The 22,426-nt window shown below is 40.5% G+C and overlaps 1 protein-coding gene across 3 annotated transcripts in view; it reads right to left on the minus strand.

Moving 5' to 3' along the window:
• The window catches only part of rapgef4a (Rap guanine nucleotide exchange factor 4a), a 50,572-nt gene that overhangs the window by 13,492 nt on the left and 14,654 nt on the right, over positions 1-22,426 (minus strand). For 2 of the 3 annotated variants that reach the window (XM_079518881.1, XM_079518882.1), the window contains exons 5-13: positions 8,510-8,582; positions 6,761-6,825; positions 4,631-4,681; positions 4,407-4,513; positions 3,563-3,684; positions 2,934-3,117; positions 2,018-2,102; positions 697-757; positions 236-312 (exon numbers count right to left, since the gene is read on the minus strand). In XM_079518881.1, coding sequence (XP_079375007.1) covers positions 236-312; positions 697-757; positions 2,018-2,102; positions 2,934-3,117; positions 3,563-3,684; positions 4,407-4,513; positions 4,631-4,681; positions 6,761-6,825; positions 8,510-8,582 — 825 coding nt within the window. The remainder of the gene's footprint in view (positions 1-235; positions 313-696; positions 758-2,017; positions 2,103-2,933; positions 3,118-3,562; positions 3,685-4,406; positions 4,514-4,630; positions 4,682-6,760; positions 6,826-8,509; positions 8,583-22,426) is intronic. The other variant, XM_079518883.1, reaches the window with a different exon arrangement.

The raw sequence follows: 22,426 nt of genomic DNA on the forward strand, positions 1-22,426 counted from the left end.
CAAATCTTTCAGAAAATTGTCATGATTTAGAAAACTTTTTTTTTTTAATTTCGACGTCAGGCCTGAATGGGCCAAAAAAGTACATTTTGATGCCAATAATTTTGTACTTTTACTCAATATTGCAGTATTGATACTTTTACTTAAGCAATACATGTGAGTACTTTTTCCACCACTGGACAATATCAGCTTGAAAGTGTTCAATCCCCCTATCTGGTTTCATTGGATTAACACCTACTTTTCCATAGATGACAACATTGACTGAGCCCTTGAGGACAATGTACCATGATGTGCCTTCCTCCCCTTGGTTAAACACTGGAAAGAAAATGACAGAATTAACCACTTCAGCTCCATTTACTTTGTCATACGATACATAGTGAGAATAACAGATCTTGGAGCTCAAGTGACGGTTTGTAAGAATGTAGATCTACTATTTAATTAGCTAAATTAATTTGTTTTTAATGAACTAATTTCTTATATTTCACCTGCCCAATATAAGGATGCCAGGTGTTTTACTGCAGTTCACAAAACACCCTCAAATAATCTCAGATTAATGACAGGTTACACTAATGATTACAAATAATATCTGTAATAATTAATGTAATTAGGCAAGATACCAAAAGCTATATTGCCTAATATGGGATCTGTGGGCCACTGATTAAAATTATGTATAAGTTTTATTATCGTAGATTTACTTACACACTGTTCCTGCTTTGGCATGAGACTCAAATATCAGCACTCCAGCCAATTCTCTCTTTACCTGTAAATACAGAGTATACAGGAATATCAATGGAACATTTATATTCTCACTTTTTACTTACTTTACTTATACCACAGTATTCAACAACCGCACCACCATAAAAGATTATAAAACAGCCAAATCAATATATCGTACAACTTTAGTTTAATGCCTCACATTCTCCAGTTTCATCCCTGGCACAACAGTAGCTAAACTAATTAAATACACAATTTTGACCAATTCTTGACCAAACCTATCTAATCATTGATTTTATGCGTTATCGTAGGTATTGATTTATATTGTGTTTGCATTTTTATGACCCAATATAATCAATCAATCAATCAATCAATCAATCACTTTTACAGAGTTTAGAGCGCCAACGCTCTGCAAAGCTTATACACGGCAGCCTAACACAGCACCATGAAATTACAGACATGTAGAGTTGTGAGGAAGACAGTAGCGGTAATGTAATGATCAACATGCCATACTACTCTTTCATGGCTGTAGGTAGAAATGTAAACTGCATGCATTGCCATTATTATTAGTGCATACCGCCTGGCAGATATTTGCGCTCTACTGAGCGCATCTTAGGTGATGGTAAGTCTTTATCAGTACTCATTGAGTCATTTAATAACAACCGTACTGTACAAATATGTGCTGCAGGCAATTCAAAACTGGGAGATTTGGAGCACATCATCGTAAAATGGGAGGAACGAGGAGCTGATTAGTAAGATGACTGTGCCAGGGGGACAGAGACAGATTATGCAGGGTTGACAGGTTGTTTATGCCAGGTGTGGGCAACCATGATGATGGAGATGGCCATCATAATTTCCTCACTCACTCCAGAGGGCCACATTGCATATACTGTCGGGCAGAAACCTCTTATCTCTGTATTTGAACTTTTCTTCATAAATTAATGCCCTACTTCATCATTCTATGTCACACAAAAGTAGCAAAAATAGCTGTTCTACAAGCTCAAAACGTGTCGCACTGCGATGCGTTTTGATCTTGTAGAACTGCTATTTTTGTTACATTTGTCCTGGATTATTTTCTGCCATTTCTGAATTGGAATCCTGAAAAGTTACATTTTTATTATATTTCAAATGCATTTAATTATACTTATGTTAACTTTATGAACTGAATAATATATCAGTATTCGTATAAATCTGCGGACAGCATTAAGTGAAGGTGGGGGGCCGCATTTGCCCCCCGGGCCGCCAGTTGCCCATGTATGGTCTATGCACACACACACACACACACAGGCACAGAATCCATACTCACAGTGGTGGATAAAGTGGATAAAGCTTTTATATGGAGAAGTTCTTCATAAATGATTTCCAAATCATCTGTCGTCCTCTCCCCTGGTCTGGAGATCAGGAAGAAGACAAGTCATTTAAAAACTATTTTGGTCCTAAACACAATCACACTAATCAACTTTCAACCTTGACTGGCAGAGACTCCCACAGACTAGTATTACGATACGATACGATACGATACGATACGATACGATACTAATAATGATTTTGGTTTAAAAGAAGGACAGACTAATGTACAAAAGAGTTTTTTTGTCTGTTTTTCTTAAATTTAGGGACTCTAAACCACCTCATGGAGGGCAACAGTTGATATTCATCATTTAAAACATGCATAGTCAGGGAATATTATCAGTATAATGTCAAATCTGGGAATACATTTCTTACCAAGAATTTTCTTCACCAATGTGTTAGGCCATTTTTAGCCCAAGGAGTGTTTTTCGTGCAAAACTAATGCTTGGAATGTATTCAGAATGATGAAAACCCCCTAGTTTGACATGTAACATGCTACTTAAAGCATAATGAAATTTAGAACATTTGCCTTATAATGGTTGTATGGTACCCCAACTTTCAGCAGCTGTCAAAAACTCCCCTAGGGTGGTTGAATATAAACCAATGTGGGATATGTTAGTAGACACCTTTACAAACACTTGGTAAGAAATGTATTCAAAGATTTTATTAATATCCCCTGACTAGGGATCAGAAGTATACATATAAAAACAAGATCTGACTGCTAGCATCAAACGATCTAAGTCTGCGTAAGGAGTAGATACGCTGCTGTATCCTCTTACAAATATAGTCAATATGAGAGGACCATGATAAGGTGGTGTCTAATCCGATTATCATCACCCCCCGATATTTGTTTTAGTATTGCGACCGGGCCTTACTGCTTTCTCAGAATCATTCTCATGTGGGCGTCGGGACCGATCTGTGAGAGAAGTAGGAGAGTATCTTGCAGCTCTTCTAGGCTCTCCTGCATCTCCTCCTCGGTGGGAAAAGGAGCGTCTTCCCTTTCGTCATCCAGAAAACGGTAGAAAAAGTACTTGTCCTGGAAGCTCAGTTCCTGGTCCACTGCATCATGACACAGAGATTGTACACACGTCCATCATTGACAATGTTTTTGCATTCCCCTATTACAAACATACATCTCGCGCGCACGCGCACGCGCACACGCACACGCACACACACACACACACACACACACACACACACACACACACACACACACACACACACACACACACACACACACACACACACACAGCTAGCTGCAACAGCTACAAATACACTGTGTAGCTTTGTATCTTTTGCATCTGCCCATGTGAACACAGCATTAGGGTAATAGGTATTGTTAAAAAAAAGTTTTGATGTTCCCTCAAAGAGAGCAAGATAAGCATGTGATGTGTGTCTGTGATGTGGGAGTTCAAGTATGTACTGTATAAACGTGAAATAGCAAAAGCAATAAATAATAGCAGTGGATAGTAGTATACTATATGGCACACACACACACACACACCATGTATGAGAACTCCCTCTTCCAAGAGCACCTGCCACATGCCTACTGCTTGAGTGCGAGAGTGGACACATGAGCTCTGCAGCATCTGCCAATCGACCAACTCTGTCCCCACGCAACACCGCCTAGGAAACACAGAGCAACTCATATTATGTAATGTATGATGCACACACCATGCATCCATGTGCAATACAGCAAAAGAAAATACACTGAACTACTTCAACGGTGATAAGAACAACAATAGATGCATGATATTGAAATTATGACCGATCCAATATTTGCAGGGTCATATCGGCTGGTACCGATATATTACATTAGTATATTATACTTATATTGAACTCACTGCTGAATTTTTTAATTAAAATGTTCTGTTTTGCTGTAGATGGTAAGCCCCCCTCCCCACTAACAGCTGACGCTCTTAAAAGACCGAGACAGGCCGAATTGGCTAATCTAAATGGTAATGGTGCATTTATATAGCGCCTTTATCCAAGGCGCTTTACATAGATTGTGCATTACATTCACACACACATTCATACACCGATGCCGGAAGAAATCATGCAAGGTATCAACCTGCACATCGGGGTTCAGTGTGACACTAACTCGGGGAGCCTGGGTTCGAACTGGCAACCTTGCGGTTCCCATCCAGCCACTCTACCCCTGAGCCACCCCTACTCTGTGAGACAAAGCCAATGACGGTCACTCAATATTCATGATATTCATATTCATCAATATTAATGAAAATAATCTGGATTATTTTTAGGTCTGATATGGCATTTTTATGGCCGATATGACCGATTTTGATACGCTACCGATTATATCGTGCATCTCTAATAAGAACCCAGCTCACCGGTATGTCTTCAGATGGTACTTCCGGTCTCTGATCATGTGAGGAGCCCTGGACAGAATGGCATTACGAAGAACTTTCCCTGCCTGCAGGATCTTCTCCGAGGGCACCTGCCAGGAAAGAGGAGACACAAGCCTTTGGTATGTCTATCACAAGAGAGTGCTGTTGCGCACTAGTTTTAAAAGGAATTCAACACTGGCCTCTAATGACGTGATAATGTCTACTACCTGAGGAATGCATTTAAGTTGTGGTTTGGCTGGACTTTCAATTAATGAATTCTGCAAAATAAAATAAAATGACATGGCATGGGGAAAATGGCATGAAAGACAAGACGTTGAAGTGGTCATGAAACTCAGTCAAAACCACAAGAATGGATGAAATTGACAGTTAAATGAAACACAAAATTAAAACAGACATTAAAGGAGAATTCCATACTAGAAGGCTTTCTTACCTTTATTTATAGTTGTTACGTCCCCACCAAAGAGGTCCAAGTGTTATTTTGTGCAAAAGTACATTATTGGCTATTTCCCCTACCATAAGCCCTCAATGGGGGTTGGGTTTTTGTGCTAATTCGCTTATTTCCATCGAAATAAGTAGTAAAGTGTGGCACTTGGGATACTATTTACATTATGAAGAGAGGATATATACATTTTTTTATTTATTTTTGAGTGATGGAAATAAGAGAATTAGCACAACACCCCATAGTCCCATTCATTCCAATGCAATTCAGGCCTAATGGTAGGGGAAATAGCCAATAATGCACTTTTGCACAAAATAACATATGGACCTCTTTGGTGGGGACGTAACAACTACAAATAAAGGTAAGAAAGCCTTCTAGTATGGAATTCTCCTTTAAAACATATCAGAACAACCAGAACAACCGTTTTTGCTTTACTGTTGGCCACATGCATCTCTCCCTGACAGCCATGGTCTGTTTGTTCCAATTACGGAAAAATACTATCCATACCTAACGCCAAATCAAATGGGTTCAGATCTGAGCCATAAGTCTCCTGAGTCTGAAGCCTGTCCTGGACAGGCGCCTCGGAACGTAAAAACAAACAACAACTATTAGGGATGCACCCATGTATCGGCCACATATCAGTATCGGCTGATATTTGCCGTTATCGATCAATATCGTATAGGCAAATAAAACTGACATTAACCGATGGCACTAGCCGATATTTATCTGTTGTTGATAAGCATGCATTTTGCGTTGGTGTGTTGATTATCTGTAGCCTACCAAGCTGTAGATTCTGAACATGTATTTCTTGTATTGAAGAAGAATTTGTTTCCCTTTCTTTTGATGAATTGAACATGGTGGACCCTATTGGAAACAAGTGTAATGCTTAATTGGGTCGTCCACTCACAGTTAACAGTCTTTGTATTGAGTTTGTGCTTGAAATGTACTGTAATTCTGCAAACTGTTAATAAATATTTCAATCAATCAATCAATCAATCCCTGGCACAAAAGGGACAACAAAAACAACGAAGAATTACCATATCGGTACATCCCTAACAACAATCCATTCTTTTACCCTAGTTGTGTGTGTGTGTGTGTGTGTGTGTGTGTGTGTGTGTTTAAAATAAGGCAGGGGTTGAAGGGGGCTGTGACATCTAAATGGTTCAGTGAGCATCATAGCTCCTCATGATAGGCTTCTCATGATTTATTAAATCAGTGAATTAGCCCTGGTTGACCTCATTAACTTATTTATATGGATTATGAGGTATATTTCTAAATTAAATATATATATATATTATATTATGTAATCGATGTATCTGACGTGGAATTGCAACAATGTACTTTGGGCTTACGGGACACATCTAGTTGGCCACATTTCTGCTATAACTGGCATTTTTGCAGCATGTATCTTCTCTAGACCTCGTTTTGGCCAAGCTCGGTCTAACTCCCCCCCAAGGAGGAACAAGAACAAGCCCCTATAAATCTGCAGAGACATGCCATGTTATCAGTGCTGTGGCAAGGAAATGACCACAAGGGCAAGGTGGGACAGGAACTATTACGGCGGGAAACCAGACCTCTGTTTATATTTAGACAAACTTTAAACACACTCTACATTCCAGATGTAGAGTTAGGGTTAAAGTGGCCAAGTGGGTAACAATAAAGGACCTTTTTATATCAGGCAAGTAGGCTGTAGGCAAAGAACAAACAGTCAGAGTTTATCTATGGGAATTGGGAGACTGGGCTGTAAAGGCATAAATGCTGTGAACAAACATCTCATCTCCATGGCAACCAGTCAGCAACTCAACAAGATGTGAAAACAGACCACTAAATGAATGCATGTTGATTTGCTTATTTTAGAATTCTATAAAAAAAATAAACTTGTGTGGAGAAAATGTACCTTATTCTGATGTTTGGACAGTGTACCAAATGTATTGTTCCTCATGTTCTCTTTGTCCGGCATTCCTGAATGAGAAAAGTGGGAAACAAAATTTGCTTTATTTATTATTGAATTTAAGACCATACATATTGACTTTAATGTAAGGTAAAACAATGACAAAATAATTCAAATGAAACATAAACAAACCAAAACATGAAATCAGTAGATTGAGAATATCTACATGCAGCTTTCAGAAAGTATTTCCATAAATGTTTTGGTCTATCCTCTGTTAATTAAGGTGAATCACTCATCACTCACTCGCTATTGTAAAGGAACAAATGTTTGCAACAAATTTCTTCAGAGCTAAATGCAATTTTATTCTGACTTTTTCCTTGGGAATAAGATATTTATGTGACAAAACCAAACAGGGTGTGGTTAATATAGTACAGGAAATGTATGGGAAATGATGATGTGATGTCAGCACATTTTGGCAAGTTGCTATGGCCAAATTTAGCCCAATGAGATGAAATGAAAACTCCCTAGTTTGACATGTCACATGCTACTTAACGCATATGGAAATTTAGAAAATATTGCCTTATAATAGGATGTCAATGGTGGCCATACTGCACAGGCTATTTTCAACACTTTCCCCTCAGACAATTCCAGGCAACTTCTTTTCTGTTATTCAGGATATATTGAAGATGCAAAATCAGCTGAGTTTTTTTTTTTTGCAATTAGATTGAGGTCAAATTACATTATTACTGGACTAATACTAAGCTTGTATTGTACCCTGCCTAGAGGACAAACAGTTCAATCAGTCAGGCGTGCTATGCCGCTGTCAGCTGAAGGGTCAATATACAGATCTTAGACTTTTGGATTTGCTTTCGGATTACTGATACAGCTAAGAATAAGAATGAAACACTGACTACAAGGCTGAAAAAGAGCTACAGTAAGTCACTATAGAAATATGTATTTTCAATGGAGACCACACATCTATAAAAAAAAAACACCTTTTAACAAGGGCAAGTGGAACCACAACAAAAACTGATACAATGTCAACACCATATAAGCAAAATTATCACCAACACTCACAAAATGTCTTTATTTTGATAGCCACAGGCAGCATAGGGATGCGTTTCGGCAGAGCTTGTATGAACTCTTCAAAATCTGAACCATACACCTGGTAAGTGACTATTAGTTGTGACTTGAGTCATGCTAACATTCTTTTTTAAGTTACTGTATGATGGCAACACCGCCATGGTGCTTGGACATAGACTGCGATCTTGCTTGGCTCGTGTTGGACTTAATTTCTTTTTATATCTGTACACTGATCCTAAGAAAGAAATTTGGAAGCAACCCAATTTGATTCTGTAATGTATGTTTTAATAAATACTAGTAACTGACTTGCAACAATAAATGGCTACATAGTACAATATGATCCCTTGGCAGAGCCAATAGTCTAGTTTGATTTTGCTGAAAAAAGTTGGGAAGCTGAGCTGCTCGTTTTTTTATGGTGAGTTGCTTTGAGCTAACCTGAATAAGTTAGTTGCCATGTTTGAGCAAAGTTAGATAAATGGCCTCCATGAATGGTACGCATAACAGTTGAGTAATGACTAATGATGAAGTCATAGTCACACTCAATGCTTGTTTTTTGGATATTCATTCAGATGATATACTATATATAATATAATTAGATTGACTGTTACATTTTGCAAATCTAATTTAGTTTGATTGCTGAGCAAAAAATAGTCACATCTGTAATGAACTTACTGTCACCGTTAGGACCACTGTCCATCACACCATAGGAAGGAGCAAGCAGCCCAGCCATGCACCGACGATACTTCTACAGAGACATGGGAAACACAAGCAACATCACATTGACTTAATGTCAAAATAAAATACAGTTCATGCCAGAAGTGGTGTTCAGCACATTGGTTACCGTTTGCGGTGTCAAGAGGAAATAATCTACAGCTCAGACACACAGCTCGTAGGAAGGGTAAAGCTCTAAGACACACAGCTCGTAGGAAGGGTAAAGCACTAAGACACACAGCTCGTAGGAAGGGTAAGCACTAAGCTTTTAGACTGTTGTTTCATTTTTAATCATGCTCCCGTCATCTAACGTGTCCACCCACTTCCAAAACACAAGATCACAATCAAATGCAACACATCCGTCGGCTGATTTGAAGAGAGGCTCAAAGTATTTGTTTCATCTTGTGAACAAGTATAATGTAAATCTACATCAGAGAGGCAATGAAATATTGCATATACAGTATCTGGACCCCAAGCTTTAAATGTCTTGAGTAGGCATTGTTTGCTGTACGTGTGACATTTGACTCTTCATTGTGACAATGGCAGAGTTTTTTGTAACTGGATAACACTGACTAAACCTCTAGTCTTAAATGATCAAAGGGAATTACCGCAGATTACACTGTAAACTGAAAATCAACTGCACTGACAGCATTTGACCTCAGGGGCTGGGGTTGAGGCTGGGGGGTGTTGTGAGATATCTGTCTCATTCTCATTACACACTAGTTGGCTTTATATATAATATAAGCAACAGTATTGTCACTGCACCCCGGAGCACGACCACATCTCTTATGTAATGCACATTATATAAAGTTGTCGACTCGACCTACATCATCGCAATCTATCTGCAGAAATACAGTATGTCTTGTGTAATGCATAGTAAGGTCAATGGGAAGAGCAGAGTGAAGCTCAGTTCTGATATTTCTCTGCATAAACAAACAGTTTATAAGTTGTTTCAGCTGTCATACACTATAGACATTTTAAAAGAACAGCGTGCTCCAAAAGCAACTAATTCCATTACACTTGACAACACCTAAAATTTAACTGCGTAGAATTAAAAACACTCAAAGAAAAACACATTTAGAATTATTATTCAAATAAAAGTTATTTATCTCACATTTACTGCCATTGACGAGATATCCCGTCACTGCCATGCACAATCTTGTTTACACTAGAGGGCGCTCTTCACCAACGTATGAATGGTTCTAGGTTCTAGGAGACCGATAAAACTGGAAGTGAACCAGAAATGTTTCAATGTAAACCGATTTACAAAAATGCATTTATCTCGTATTCTTTTCCCAGATTAGATTGCGTTTTGGTCCAAACAAGCTTTATTCTTCTTCTTCTTTCGTGTATCATCAGATGGCCAACTCAGTGTCATGCAGCCATGCCCTCATCTCTGGTCCTAAGTCAAAAAGGCCAGCTTCTGAGGGTGGGCTGTATAGGGGGCAGTCTGTGATGATGTGCTCGGCAGTCTGTTCAGGCTCGCCGCACTCGCATGCCGCGCTGTCCGATAGGCCCCACTTCGGAGCTTTATTCAACGGCCCATAACTAAAGAACTGATGAGAGCGGTTACTGAAAATAGAGCATCATGCAGTATACAGTACAAGCACTATGAATCACGTGTTACAGTACTAACACATCAGTCCACTCCACCTTACTATCTTCTCGTCAGAATATATTATCCATTGAAAGCTAGAGAACCGAAGAGTAATTTGTTGCTAGATGGTAACATACTCAGAGGTCAAGTTTTAAATTCAATTCAAATCCTCTGAAGTGAGCTAATCACTTTAGGTTCCCCTTAGAGGCACACAGCTTTCCCCCCAATTACGAAGCCATTTCAATATCTCAGTGACCTCAGATTTTAAAAGCCTTATCCCTAATCTACTCCAAAACACAAATTGACTCTGCTCCAAACAAAGCAAACATCACAACATCACACTTTAAATTGTAGCTTCTTTTCAAAGAGAATAAGGAACCCAAAAAAAGTTTTTTACAAAGAAAATCTAACTATAGAATGTTCAATTTGTCTCTTATCTCAATGAAACAGAATCAAAGCCAGTGTGACTTCAACATGTATATCTGTCATTGCTGACAATTAAAGGTCTTGGTTCGTGTGAGGAGCACTTAGACCAGACAGCAAGAAGATACCCAGGAGATGACTCCATCACTTTGTGACCCCTCTGAACAAATAAAGCCCCGTTCCCGGGGGGAGGGGGGGGGGGGGGGGGGATGAAGCAGAGAGGGAGGTGGTGTTGTTCTGAAAGGGGATTAGATCTAATATCAGGTGTGTAAAAGCACTCAGTTTTTACTTTGTTAGTATGATGTCACCTCTCCCTCTTGTGGCCCACAATGCATTTGTTTCTATACAACATACAGCGACTCAATACAGCGATCATGACGAATGCAATATTTGAAGCATTCATTTGAGGCAGGCGATTTAATCTGTTGCACAGAGATGTGTCAAATTGATTCATTAGCTGACTGCAAGTCTTAGTTTCACGTTTCAAAACCATAAGATCTGTGAAGTGACAGGGTCACAGGGGAATATGTTTTTCTCAACATGCAGTTGATATTCATCCTCCTTATTCATATACCATTTTGCCTGTACCACTTTACTGAATTATGTACTTGTAGCAGAATTTCACATTTGCTGTAACCCCATACTATAATGATGATTGCTATTTCACAACTGTTAAAGCTGTGTCTCAATTCAAAGCTATTCATTTCTGTCATACATGTTTCACAAGTGATTCCATCATATTAGGAGATTATGGCCTGACGCAGCACTTGAAGTCAATTTCCTCTGAATATATTCAACATATTATAGGTGCAATCTGGGTTTTGAAAGGATGTATAAGATCAGACAGGTACCTGAAACCTACAGTAGGACCTTACAGTCATCTGAATGCCATCCATAGACCAGGAATATATTTTTTTTGCTTCGATTGCCTCTTAGAAGCTACAGGTTTCACACAATTGAAGCAACTTCTAAATCAGAATGACTCTAGTCTGAATATAAGCTGAAGGACAAAGTGCTATATCTGACAAAGTGCATTTCTTTCAATCTGTGCTTTCATACAGGGCAATGAATGAGTCATCTTGATGTTCTACGAGCACTGTTTTTCTATGCGGTACGCGCATCAGTTTATAACCTCCTATCCCCATGAAACAGAAGCTTCATAACTATGATAGATGTGCCATTTTCTATTCCTCCGGGGAAATAAGCTAAAACTGATCTGTCCAATTTCTCTGTGAGACACACAGACTTCACATGGTTCACACAACAAACACAGACAGCAAACAAACAGGACAAATGCTCTCCAAACACCTCTAAGCAATTAGCAATAAGCCATTTACATTCCAATTCATGTTGTGTATATAGTCCCTGTCGGGCGGAAACCTTGTATGTTCGAAATAGTTACTTTTCAGGAAATGGGATTAAATGTAGTTATTTAGTCACAACCTATTGGTTATATATTTACTGTATAAGACCCACAGACCGACTTAACCACTTTCAATCTGTCATTAGTCAGATTGAAATTTGAAAGTATACAGAAACGATACAGTCTAGAAAATAGCAGGTCTACAAGCTCACATTGCATTGTAGATTGGCTATTTTCCCTACTTTTGGCATGACAGTAAAAAATAGGGCATTCATTTATGGAGTAAAAATGAAATATGGAGATACACGATTTCTGTCCGACAACAATATAAATCAGAGAACCAAGAGAAGCTGAAAAATACTGAATGCATACATACCTCTACCTGATGTGCATAGCTTCTATGCTTTTGAGAGTTTTACAAATAATCTCCATCACAACAGAAGCTAAAGACCTCCAGCCATGTCACTGTTGCCAATGCAAGCTTCACTTCAGCCTGCCATGCTTGAGCACGTCTTGCATGCTGAGCATCATTGTGCATGAATGCACACTTGTATGCTGAATAATTCACCCCATGTTGCATAACATGCATAGTACAAACTGCCCGTTTCTGAGACATTCTAAAATTAGTCTGCAACACTGTTTGTGAAAGGCACACTACACAATTGGGGGGGGATTCAGTCCCTCCCAATACATTCAATGCAATTCCATGTTGTAAAATTTCATCCAGACATATTCCAAAATAAAAAATGTTTTTACTAACCAACTTCTGAGGTAATGTTCTCATAAAACTAGTAAGTGCATCATAAAGATAAAAATCAGCACTTACCCGAGGATGCTTTCAGTTTTACATGCACCTGTAACTATTGTTAATGACTGACAGGTCCTCCACACCATGTAGAAGTGTTGACAAACACTCACAGAATAATTGAGTCCAACTCTTCAGGGTCCCACCCACAGTGACACTATTCATGGATCCATAGTCAGTGTGTGCAGAAGCAGTTTGCATGCTGCACTGTCAGAGCAGCAGTGTGTGATCAGACCGCGTGTTAGCCAATGAACCCTGTCTGCCAGACCCTAGCAGGGCCAGCCGTCAGCAGACTTCCTTTGAGCAGCGGTTGCTAGGTGATTACTCTCTACTACGCCAATCATCACGCACTCCTATTATTGCACTCTGTCAATAGTCAAAACTATACTACTACAGCAGCACAGCCCAGGAGCTGTTATGTGAGGAATACAATAAAATAAAAACTATTTCTATTGCAGCTTTCTAAACCATTGCTTCATAATTTCATAAAGTTAAAGGGATGAGAAGAACAATACAATAGTGATGAAACATGTGTGCATCTGTATTGACCTGACGAAGATCTATCAAGATCGAAATATTGTCATTTGTTTATTCAATAAAGAAATTCTTTATCAAAAGAATGGTGTGCGGGCCCTACCTCCTTCCATAATTGCCTTATTGGCCCTGCACCCACTGTCGAGGTGCGTGTAAATAGGTATGCTCTGAGAAGAACAATAACCACAAGCATCAAAATCAAACTTCAAATGTTTGTATTTCTAATGTCTATGGTAAATTCATGAAACAGTTTTGGTAACTGGTATCCTCAACACAAATTCTTCCCTAATCTCCATTTTCTGACATGGAGCTATACTATACCATCAGGTTTAACTTAAAGCCATGAATGTTAGACATGGTCCTTTATTCATTTAGTACTAGATTGAGTCCATTCTTAATATCACCAGGTGATTTATTATACTTCATCGTACAATGGAGTCATGTGCTGAAAATAGCTGATCTACAAGCTCACAACATGTTAAATTGGCAAGTGTGCGCTTCGTTTTTCGATGCGCGACTCTGTCAGATGTCGGAGTATAAACAGGACCGCTCCTCCCTTTGACCTCGTTACTGATCAAAGCTACAAAAAGGACAGCTGCATTTAATCCAATTGAAGCTTTAGAAACAGCAAACTATACCCTGTGCTCTCCTTTCAAGAGCTTATAAATAAAGTATTGTTTAATGTGTACATGAGGGCTGAGCTGTAAAGGAAATAAAACCAGGTCCATGAGCAAAGTCTTTGAACACATTAACATTAACATTAACAAATGTTCACAAATCCATACACAGATTTTGGGACTCCATATTGCAGAAAGGTGTAAATAATTAATTTCACATAATTTATGTGAGCAGCTTGTCAAAGGCCTCATACAGAATTGTCAATAACACCATTTTGAAGCAAGAACAATTAAGACTAAGGTGGCCCGGCTAGTGTAGCGGTCCAGGCACCCCAGCCTAACAGCATGTCGCGCGTTCGACTTTTGCCGTGTCACCCCATCTCTCTCCCTATTTCCTGTCTATTACCATACTGTACACTATCCAATAAAGGCAGAAAAGGCCCAAAAAATATTAAAAAAAAGAAAAGAAAATTCAGACTAAGGTGAAATGCTGAAAAGGGCATTTGAGAAGAGTATGTTTGTGAATAGCAAATAAGGAAAACAGAGAAGGATCAACAGAAGGGGAACATAAAGGGACTTGGGGACAAAGATACGTGTACATAGGCTGGGGATAAGATGGGGCACGTGCAGTTAATTTATTTCTCAGTGAATGTAAAATCTGAATCTCTTGACACTATCAGTCAGACACGGCCACTTTGTAGCGTGAACAAAAAGAGCTTGATTGGTGGTGGAATGTAGAGACAATCATATGAAATGAAATCATATCCCTTTTTTTCTTTTTCTTTTCCGTTTACCGATTGTGGTAGATGAGACGTTGTATTTAAAATGGGTTTTGCACATGACCAGATTATTTAAATTGTTTATACACGGCGACTTTGGTTTTATTAATTAAAATAAGCTTTGACGGCTCACAATGGGAGACTTAGTAACCTCCCTTATTGTTATCACATTTCGTGAAGTATCATCTATGTGTTACTGATTATGGGGAATTTTATTGTGTCCGTGGGTCACATTTACTATGAAAACGTGCATTTCCCGTCAGTCCGTCCATCCGTTAGTCACCCCGCGCCATGCCTCGTGACATCATGTGACATCATCAGGGATCTCCATATATGGGCATATATTTAGTCGCAACATAGAGAACATCGCCAGGGGCCCTTCCCCATATATGGGAATGTCAATATATGGCCATATCACGCCTCCATATATGGCCACGCTTCATAACATCACACCTCCATATATGGTCACGCCTTGTGACAACACATGACATTATGGAGACCCTTAGATCTTGTGCATATTTTGGTCAAAGACACTGACCTCATCTAACGCTGGATAACCATACATGGAGAAGACTGGATCATCACCTAGATCTGCATATATGGAGCCAGCCAGCAACTCTACATCTGACCTCAAACCTCAAACCCTTAGATCTCCATATATGGAGCTGACCTGTTCTGACATTCCATATGTTGATCCTTCCCCACCTGATCCTTCCTGTTCTGACATTCATTATGTTGATCTGACCTCATCAAACCCTGTACACTCAAGACACGCTCCATATATGGCCAGTACAGAATTCAACTCATGAGCGCATTCTTTTATCAAACAGAATTCGCATTATGGGTGGTTTGAGAAGGCGCTTTCCGTTGTCCTAAGGCTAAACCTGTGTGTGCAAGATAGCAAATATAGGGAAAGCCCATCAACAAGCCTAGTACAGGCACATCTCCACCCGCAAATAAAGGCGGGTGAATTTAAGGTAATGTCTGTATGTATACATGTATGTAATCTGAAACCTATCTTTATTCTGTCACCATCGAAAGCCAGTTATACCCCGGCATTGATACATAGAGCATACGCACATAAAAGCCAGCCGACCACACTTTAAATTTACATACATGTATACATACATTCGTTACTTGTTACCCAACCAATATTGAAATTACGTCACCATTGACAGCCAGTTATAACCCGAGAATGTTATTAGATATCAGATTGTATTTGTTTTTAATATGTAATCTTCCTACAGAACGTTAAATGGTTTGGCTGAGTAGTTATGCTTCATCAAGAGCTACCAACTTGCGAGATACACACAAATAAACCATACATAGCCTACTTCTGTACTTGTGTCCTCCAAATTACATCAACATTAACAACCAATACGATTCCTTTTACCCATCAAATGATTTCGAAACATAGATTAATTCGTCATTTACATATATTTTTATGTTTCTGTAAAGATCAGATTACATTAAATTACAGAAGAATTAATAATCATTTTGAAGAGGAGAGATTATAATGATCTTGAAAGATTATTATTTTTTTTTTTTTAACTGTTTTAAACAAAGAATTTGTATTTTGTATAATGTCGCATTTCTTTAAAGGTTTATTTGTTGTTTTAGTATTTAATTTCAATGTTTTACAGAGAGGCTGAGATTTGAAAGTTCGTAGTGGTTGACAGTACTTGCACGCTCTGCTTGTGTGCAACGCGCAAGTAGGCACTCGACAGAGTGCAGTTCTAGTTTACGGATGTGGTTAATGCTGGCGGGTATAGCATGGGATATGATAGAGCTCTATTTTACGTCAAGATGATGTACGATGATAGAGCGCCTCTCACTTCACACGGGTATGATTTTCTTTTTAAATGCAGTCACAATTTGTGTCTGCAATCTTTTGATGATGCAATCATTTTGCTAGTGGAGATAAGGAAATAAACAGAAGTGTTGTTGATGCCATCTCATCCCAGCTCTTTTCCTTGTGTATATCCGCTGTCAACTGGGAGGGACTCCTGCATGCTCGCATTATTATGGCTTGCTACTTGGATGTTGACCCCACAGAGGCTTCACGTGCCACTGCTGTTCCAGCCACCCCTCCACCCTCTCCTTAAGCCCCCAGAGGGCACACTGTGTCTCTGCCACTTCCTGTTCATCAGCCGTCTCTACTGACTCCCAGGCTATACTGTACCTCCTCGACTGGCTGATGTTGTTATGACCAACAGCCGAGTGCCCGACCGAGCTGCCTCAAGCACAAACATACACACGAAACACGTGCATAGTACAGTGCTACATGCGTCCTAAATAAATTCAATTTTAAGCCTGCTCTATCTGTTGATGCACTCTTCTTTTAATTATCTGCAAATACTATATTCCTTCCATATGCAAATATTACTGGTAATATATTTTACACAGTACATTTTACATACTACTATATGCCCTTTTACTGTGACAGATTGCACATAATATTTATTTTTGTGCAATCTGGTGTATTATTCTAGTGTATTGTAGGCGGCCACATAAATCACTACAGTATATGCCAGTACTGGTGGTGCCCACACTTTATTGACTCGAGAGCTACTTTCAAAATGACCAGCTCAACAAGATCTACCCACTGAAAAAATGTTATACCAGTCCATTGCTCAAAATAGTTTAAATATGTACCTGAGGGGGCTTTGTAATAGAGGAGCTGGCATGACATATTATAAGACAAACGCACTTGGAATGGGAAATAGAGGGGGAGAAATGGAATAGTTTTTTGTATTTAATTTGTAATGTTACCGATGTTTTTGTGCACAGCAACACTCTTGAAAACAAAATATATAACAATATATATCTAATATACATTTGAAAACATGTACGCAATCCAGGAAAAGGGAACCAAAGTCAACAGCTACTACGTCACTGACACGCTGGGTGCCGAAGCCGAAGCAGGAGCAACACACACTGCAACAACACACTAAGACGTCACAGACTTACCCTCCGCGTCGATCCATGCCTATCTCCTCATGTCGCACCGCACGCCCACACTCAACACCACCCGCGTAAAAATTGTCATTGCACTGCCACTAAAGCCGGCTCCCGTCCACACTCGCAAACAATATCAATATCAATAATAAACACAAACACGCCACAAGCACAGACACCCCCGCCTAATTTGTTGCCACGTCTATGAAAACAAGCACAGAAAAAATGCCATTGAACACGCTACTTACACACACTACCACTCGCTTACAATACGCGGACCTGGCAACACTACATTCCCTCTCCCATTTGCTCAAAGCCCACCACGTGACCCACACACACACATACCAAAAGTAGAAGAACTACACACCGCACACACTGACTCTAACTTGGACAGTTACAATAATGCAAACACGACCGCGTCGACACCTGCCGTGGTACAAGCGGGACCAACCGAGGCGCATATATGGATACGAACAACAACACCAACACTACACGCACACGCGCGCGCTGCAACAACAAACAGCTACGTACAGTGTGTGTGTGTGTGCGTGCGTGCGCGGGGGGGGGGGGGGGGGGGGATTTTGGATCGCCTCGCGATGCAGCGCAAATGGCACTACACTACACAGGGCTCGACAGTGCGACTAGGTACTCGCATTTGCGAATTACAATATCACCGTGCGAGTTGTAACATTCACTTTGTAGCACCGGTGCGACTACACAATCCGATCTTTAAAGCTAAAAGTTGCGCAGTCACTCTCTCGGTTCTGCACCGCTGCTGGAGAACTATAGCACTGTCGAAGGCAGCGCAACTAATCCCCCCCCACCCCCCACACACCCCAGAGAGGGAGGCGAGAGAAGAGAGCGAGAGAGAGAGAGAGCACACACGTCTTCACCCCAGCGAGGGAGGGAGACAGAGAGAAAGGGAGAGAGATAGAGAAAGACCGAGCTTTCCAGTCCTTACATTTTTTCTCACATTGTTTTCTTAGCTTTGTCACTGACCAATGACAAGCAGATTGTATTGTCTGCAAAGGAACTATGTGTCTGTCACAAATACACGTTCTGTCCTGCAAGCCCATGTCATGTCAACACAGACAAGGCAGCTGTGCGCGCGGTGAGTCCTGCAAATTACATTGACCCAATATAATTTTGTACAACCTAGCAAAGCATAAGATATGATGGTTTGGAGAATAGGCTGGTCTCTCTTTTTACAACACATAAGCCATTGCATACAGGTTCTCAACCTTTTTAATTTCAAGGACCCCCATAACTCTGAGAGTAAAACCAAATGGACCCATAAGAGTCCCATTTGATTCCATTTGTACAGTATCAGAGTTAAAAGTTATAAAAGAGTCCATTTGGATCCATTTGTACACTCTCAGAGTTACAGACCTGTAGGGTCCACTTGGTTCCATTTGTACACTCTCAGAGTTACAGACCTATAATGGGTCCATTTGGAACCCCCTCAAGGAACCATGAGGGTCCCTGGATCACACCTTTGAGAGCCACTGCTTTAAATAAATACATAACTAATATAGAGCATATTTCATCAATTTATTGTTAGGCTATAGATTATTTTGACATCTGAATTTAACAGAACCGCCCACGCACGACACATGCACATGCACGACGTGCACGCGCATGTGCACATCCACATGCACGCGCGCATGTGTCCTCTTCTTGGTCATTCAGAATATGCTATGCCTACACAGTTAAAATAATGCAAACACGAACATTGCGCAAACGACTGCGTCGACACCTGGCGTGGAACAAACGGGACGAACCGAGGCGCATATATGGATAAGAACAACACTACACGCGCGCACGCGCACGCGCTGCAACACAAAACAGCTGCATAAAACGTGTGTCACTGTGGACTTCTGTATCTGTGGACTTCTGTATCGCAACGCGGGGCAACGCAACTCTGGGATGAGCGGGCCGAAGGCCCGCGAAATTCTAGTATATATATATATGCGACATTATACAAATGTGCGACATTATACAAAATACAAATCTCTCTCTCTATATATCTCTCATATATATAATTTAATATTCTTTAGGGGCATGTCATGTGATCTACCTGCACATCTTTTGTGATCTACTGGTAGTGATCTTTTAGAGGCGATTCACAGCAAATGTTACCTTCACCTCCCTGTCCAATTGGTGTCTAGGTGCAGATGTCCAGGTTAAATCAGTAGTACTGAAATCAGTAGTACTGATGATGATGATGACCGACCGCATTTCCCTCAAGATCTATCCTATCCAACTTATGATCTTATACTATCCTATCATATCCTAGGCTAGCACTGTGTTGTCATAGGTATGCACAGTACACATGCCTGTACAAACTGGAGTCCTATACTGTGCGATTCCCAGGCTGAACCGACAAACACAAAGCGTGTCCAGCCGATGTGTGTATGCGATTGTCAGAGAGCTGCTTTTTGATTCTGTAAGCACAAAGTGTAGTAGTGTTGTTTCAATCCCTGTGGCTGTCGGAAGCAGGAAGCAAGTGAAGTGAGAGATGATGATCAGGTCATTAGAGCTTCTGCTGCTGTTGCAACATGTGTGTGCGCACAGTTTGTGTGTCTGTTTGTGTATGTTGAGCCTGGCTCATGCCTGCTGTTAATCAAACATGCACACACCCGCCATTTCCAATAAAACAAGTGACTCTCAGACCTGAGTGCTGTGAAAACTGTGATGAGAGTGTCACATTTAAATAAAATCTTAATTGTACGCAGGAACTGCAAAGATTCCCTATTTATATGCAGCCTGAAAGGTTCAAACAAATGGTGGCATGTTAGCCCCACACACACACACACACACACACACACACACACACACACACACACACACACACACACACACACACACACACACACACACACACACACACACACACACACACACACACACACACACACACACACACACACACACACACACACACACACACACACACACACACACACACACACACACACACACACACACACACGGCATCTATCTATGAATAATAAATAATTCCCATTGGTCATTCAAGCAGTACAGTATTGTTCAGTCTGGTACCATTTTGTTGTTGGAGTGCTCTGGCCCCAGGCTTTTTCTCTAGGGAAATAAATCTGTGTGGGAGCAATCTTGCCTGCTCCAGGGCCACCTTCAGCCTAGACCAGAAGGACCAGGAGGTTCTCTCTCAGTCAATCAATACTAGGACCTATATCCATCAATAAAACAAGAATGACTTAGTCATAACTGCCAGGTGCAGAAAGCTCTCGTTTATGAACATCTACAGTATAATATACAGTACAAAGCCATAAGTTAAAGTACCTTGCATTGTAGCCAAGGGGAGTAGGCCAGAATCCACAAGAGTGTAGTATGATGTATTGTATTGCAGGAAGAGGAACATCAGAACCAAATTTGCACAAAATATCTACATCCAGGTCTCGCCAGCAACGGGATACTGCCACAGTGATATTTCTGCAATGCGACAACACTGACTATAAACACACGGAATGGGCAGCATTTGGCAGGCATAATATTTCTTGAAAACGCTGTAGTTCTTGTTAGGAAACAAATCTAATGCTAATCTGTCAACAAGCTGAATGTGAGAATGCTATCTTTGACAGCCCTCTGGTCAAGGCTTCAGCACCTCTTAGCAGTAGCAGTATAATAGACTGATGTTAATGCTGTAAACAGCTGCTGTGGCTTTTAGCAGAGATTTCTGTGTGAAATAAAATCCATTGACAGAAAGTAAAGTCCTATTCTGACCTGCATTTTGACACAGCTAAGCAGAAAAAAGGAATAACATGAGAGAATGGAGTGGTTGTAAACATGCCTTGGTAGAAACAAGACATGACATAAAACAAACAAGTCCTCTAATAACATCTTTACTAAAAGCGGTATGTGTCACTGTTACGACCGCTCATTAGTCCCACACATTACTAACTCTATCCCAAACCTATAACCATAACCACACGCGGAAGCCACAGGGTGAGTCTTAACTGGCCACGTTGTCGGACTAATGAGCAACCCCTGCAAAAAGCATATTCAAATAAAAAAAATCCTTTGACACGTCAATCAATACATAGTAAAGTCCCCAGCGCCAATACATCCACTTGTAACTATACGAGTCAGTGTACATGTGTCTTTTTGGTGACATTTGTACAGTACACTCTCAGAGTCAGGATTTTACTGTGTACTCACTCAACCTCTTTTATCCCTGTTCAAGAACAACTGAGTGCAATTAAGGACAACACACACACACACACACACACACACACACACACACACACACACACACACACACACACACACACACACACACACACACACACACACACACACACACACACACACACACACACACACACACACACACACACACAATGGTGTGCTTGGCACACAGATCAGCACAGCAGAGACAAACCTTCATGAAGAGCCCAGAGATCCGATGTGTAGAACAGTAGCCTACAGTATATTCCATGAGGCCCTGAGTACGGATATGGTTATCCAGTCACAGTGAGGACCAGAGTGGCGACAAAGACACAGTTTGCGCAGTTTTAACAGTCGCCTACATGCCCTCCAGTCTCAAAGGAAACAAGCTCTCATACTCAGGAAACGAACCACGGGCAGTGGCTCCAGCAGGAGAAGAGTAGACAGAAAGAAGAGATAGGGCCTCTGAACAGTGGGACACCTACCAACGGTACCTTGGACCGTTTTCCTGAAGAGCTGAGTGCTGCAGTAGGAAGATACACAGTGGCACTGGCTAGGAATGGGTCTCTTCCCAATCATCCCCCCCCTCCGAGCAC

This window comes from Electrona antarctica, assembly GCF_951216825.1.
Source record: "Electrona antarctica genome assembly, chromosome: 13".
Taxonomy (NCBI): domain Eukaryota; kingdom Metazoa; phylum Chordata; class Actinopteri; order Myctophiformes; family Myctophidae; genus Electrona; species Electrona antarctica.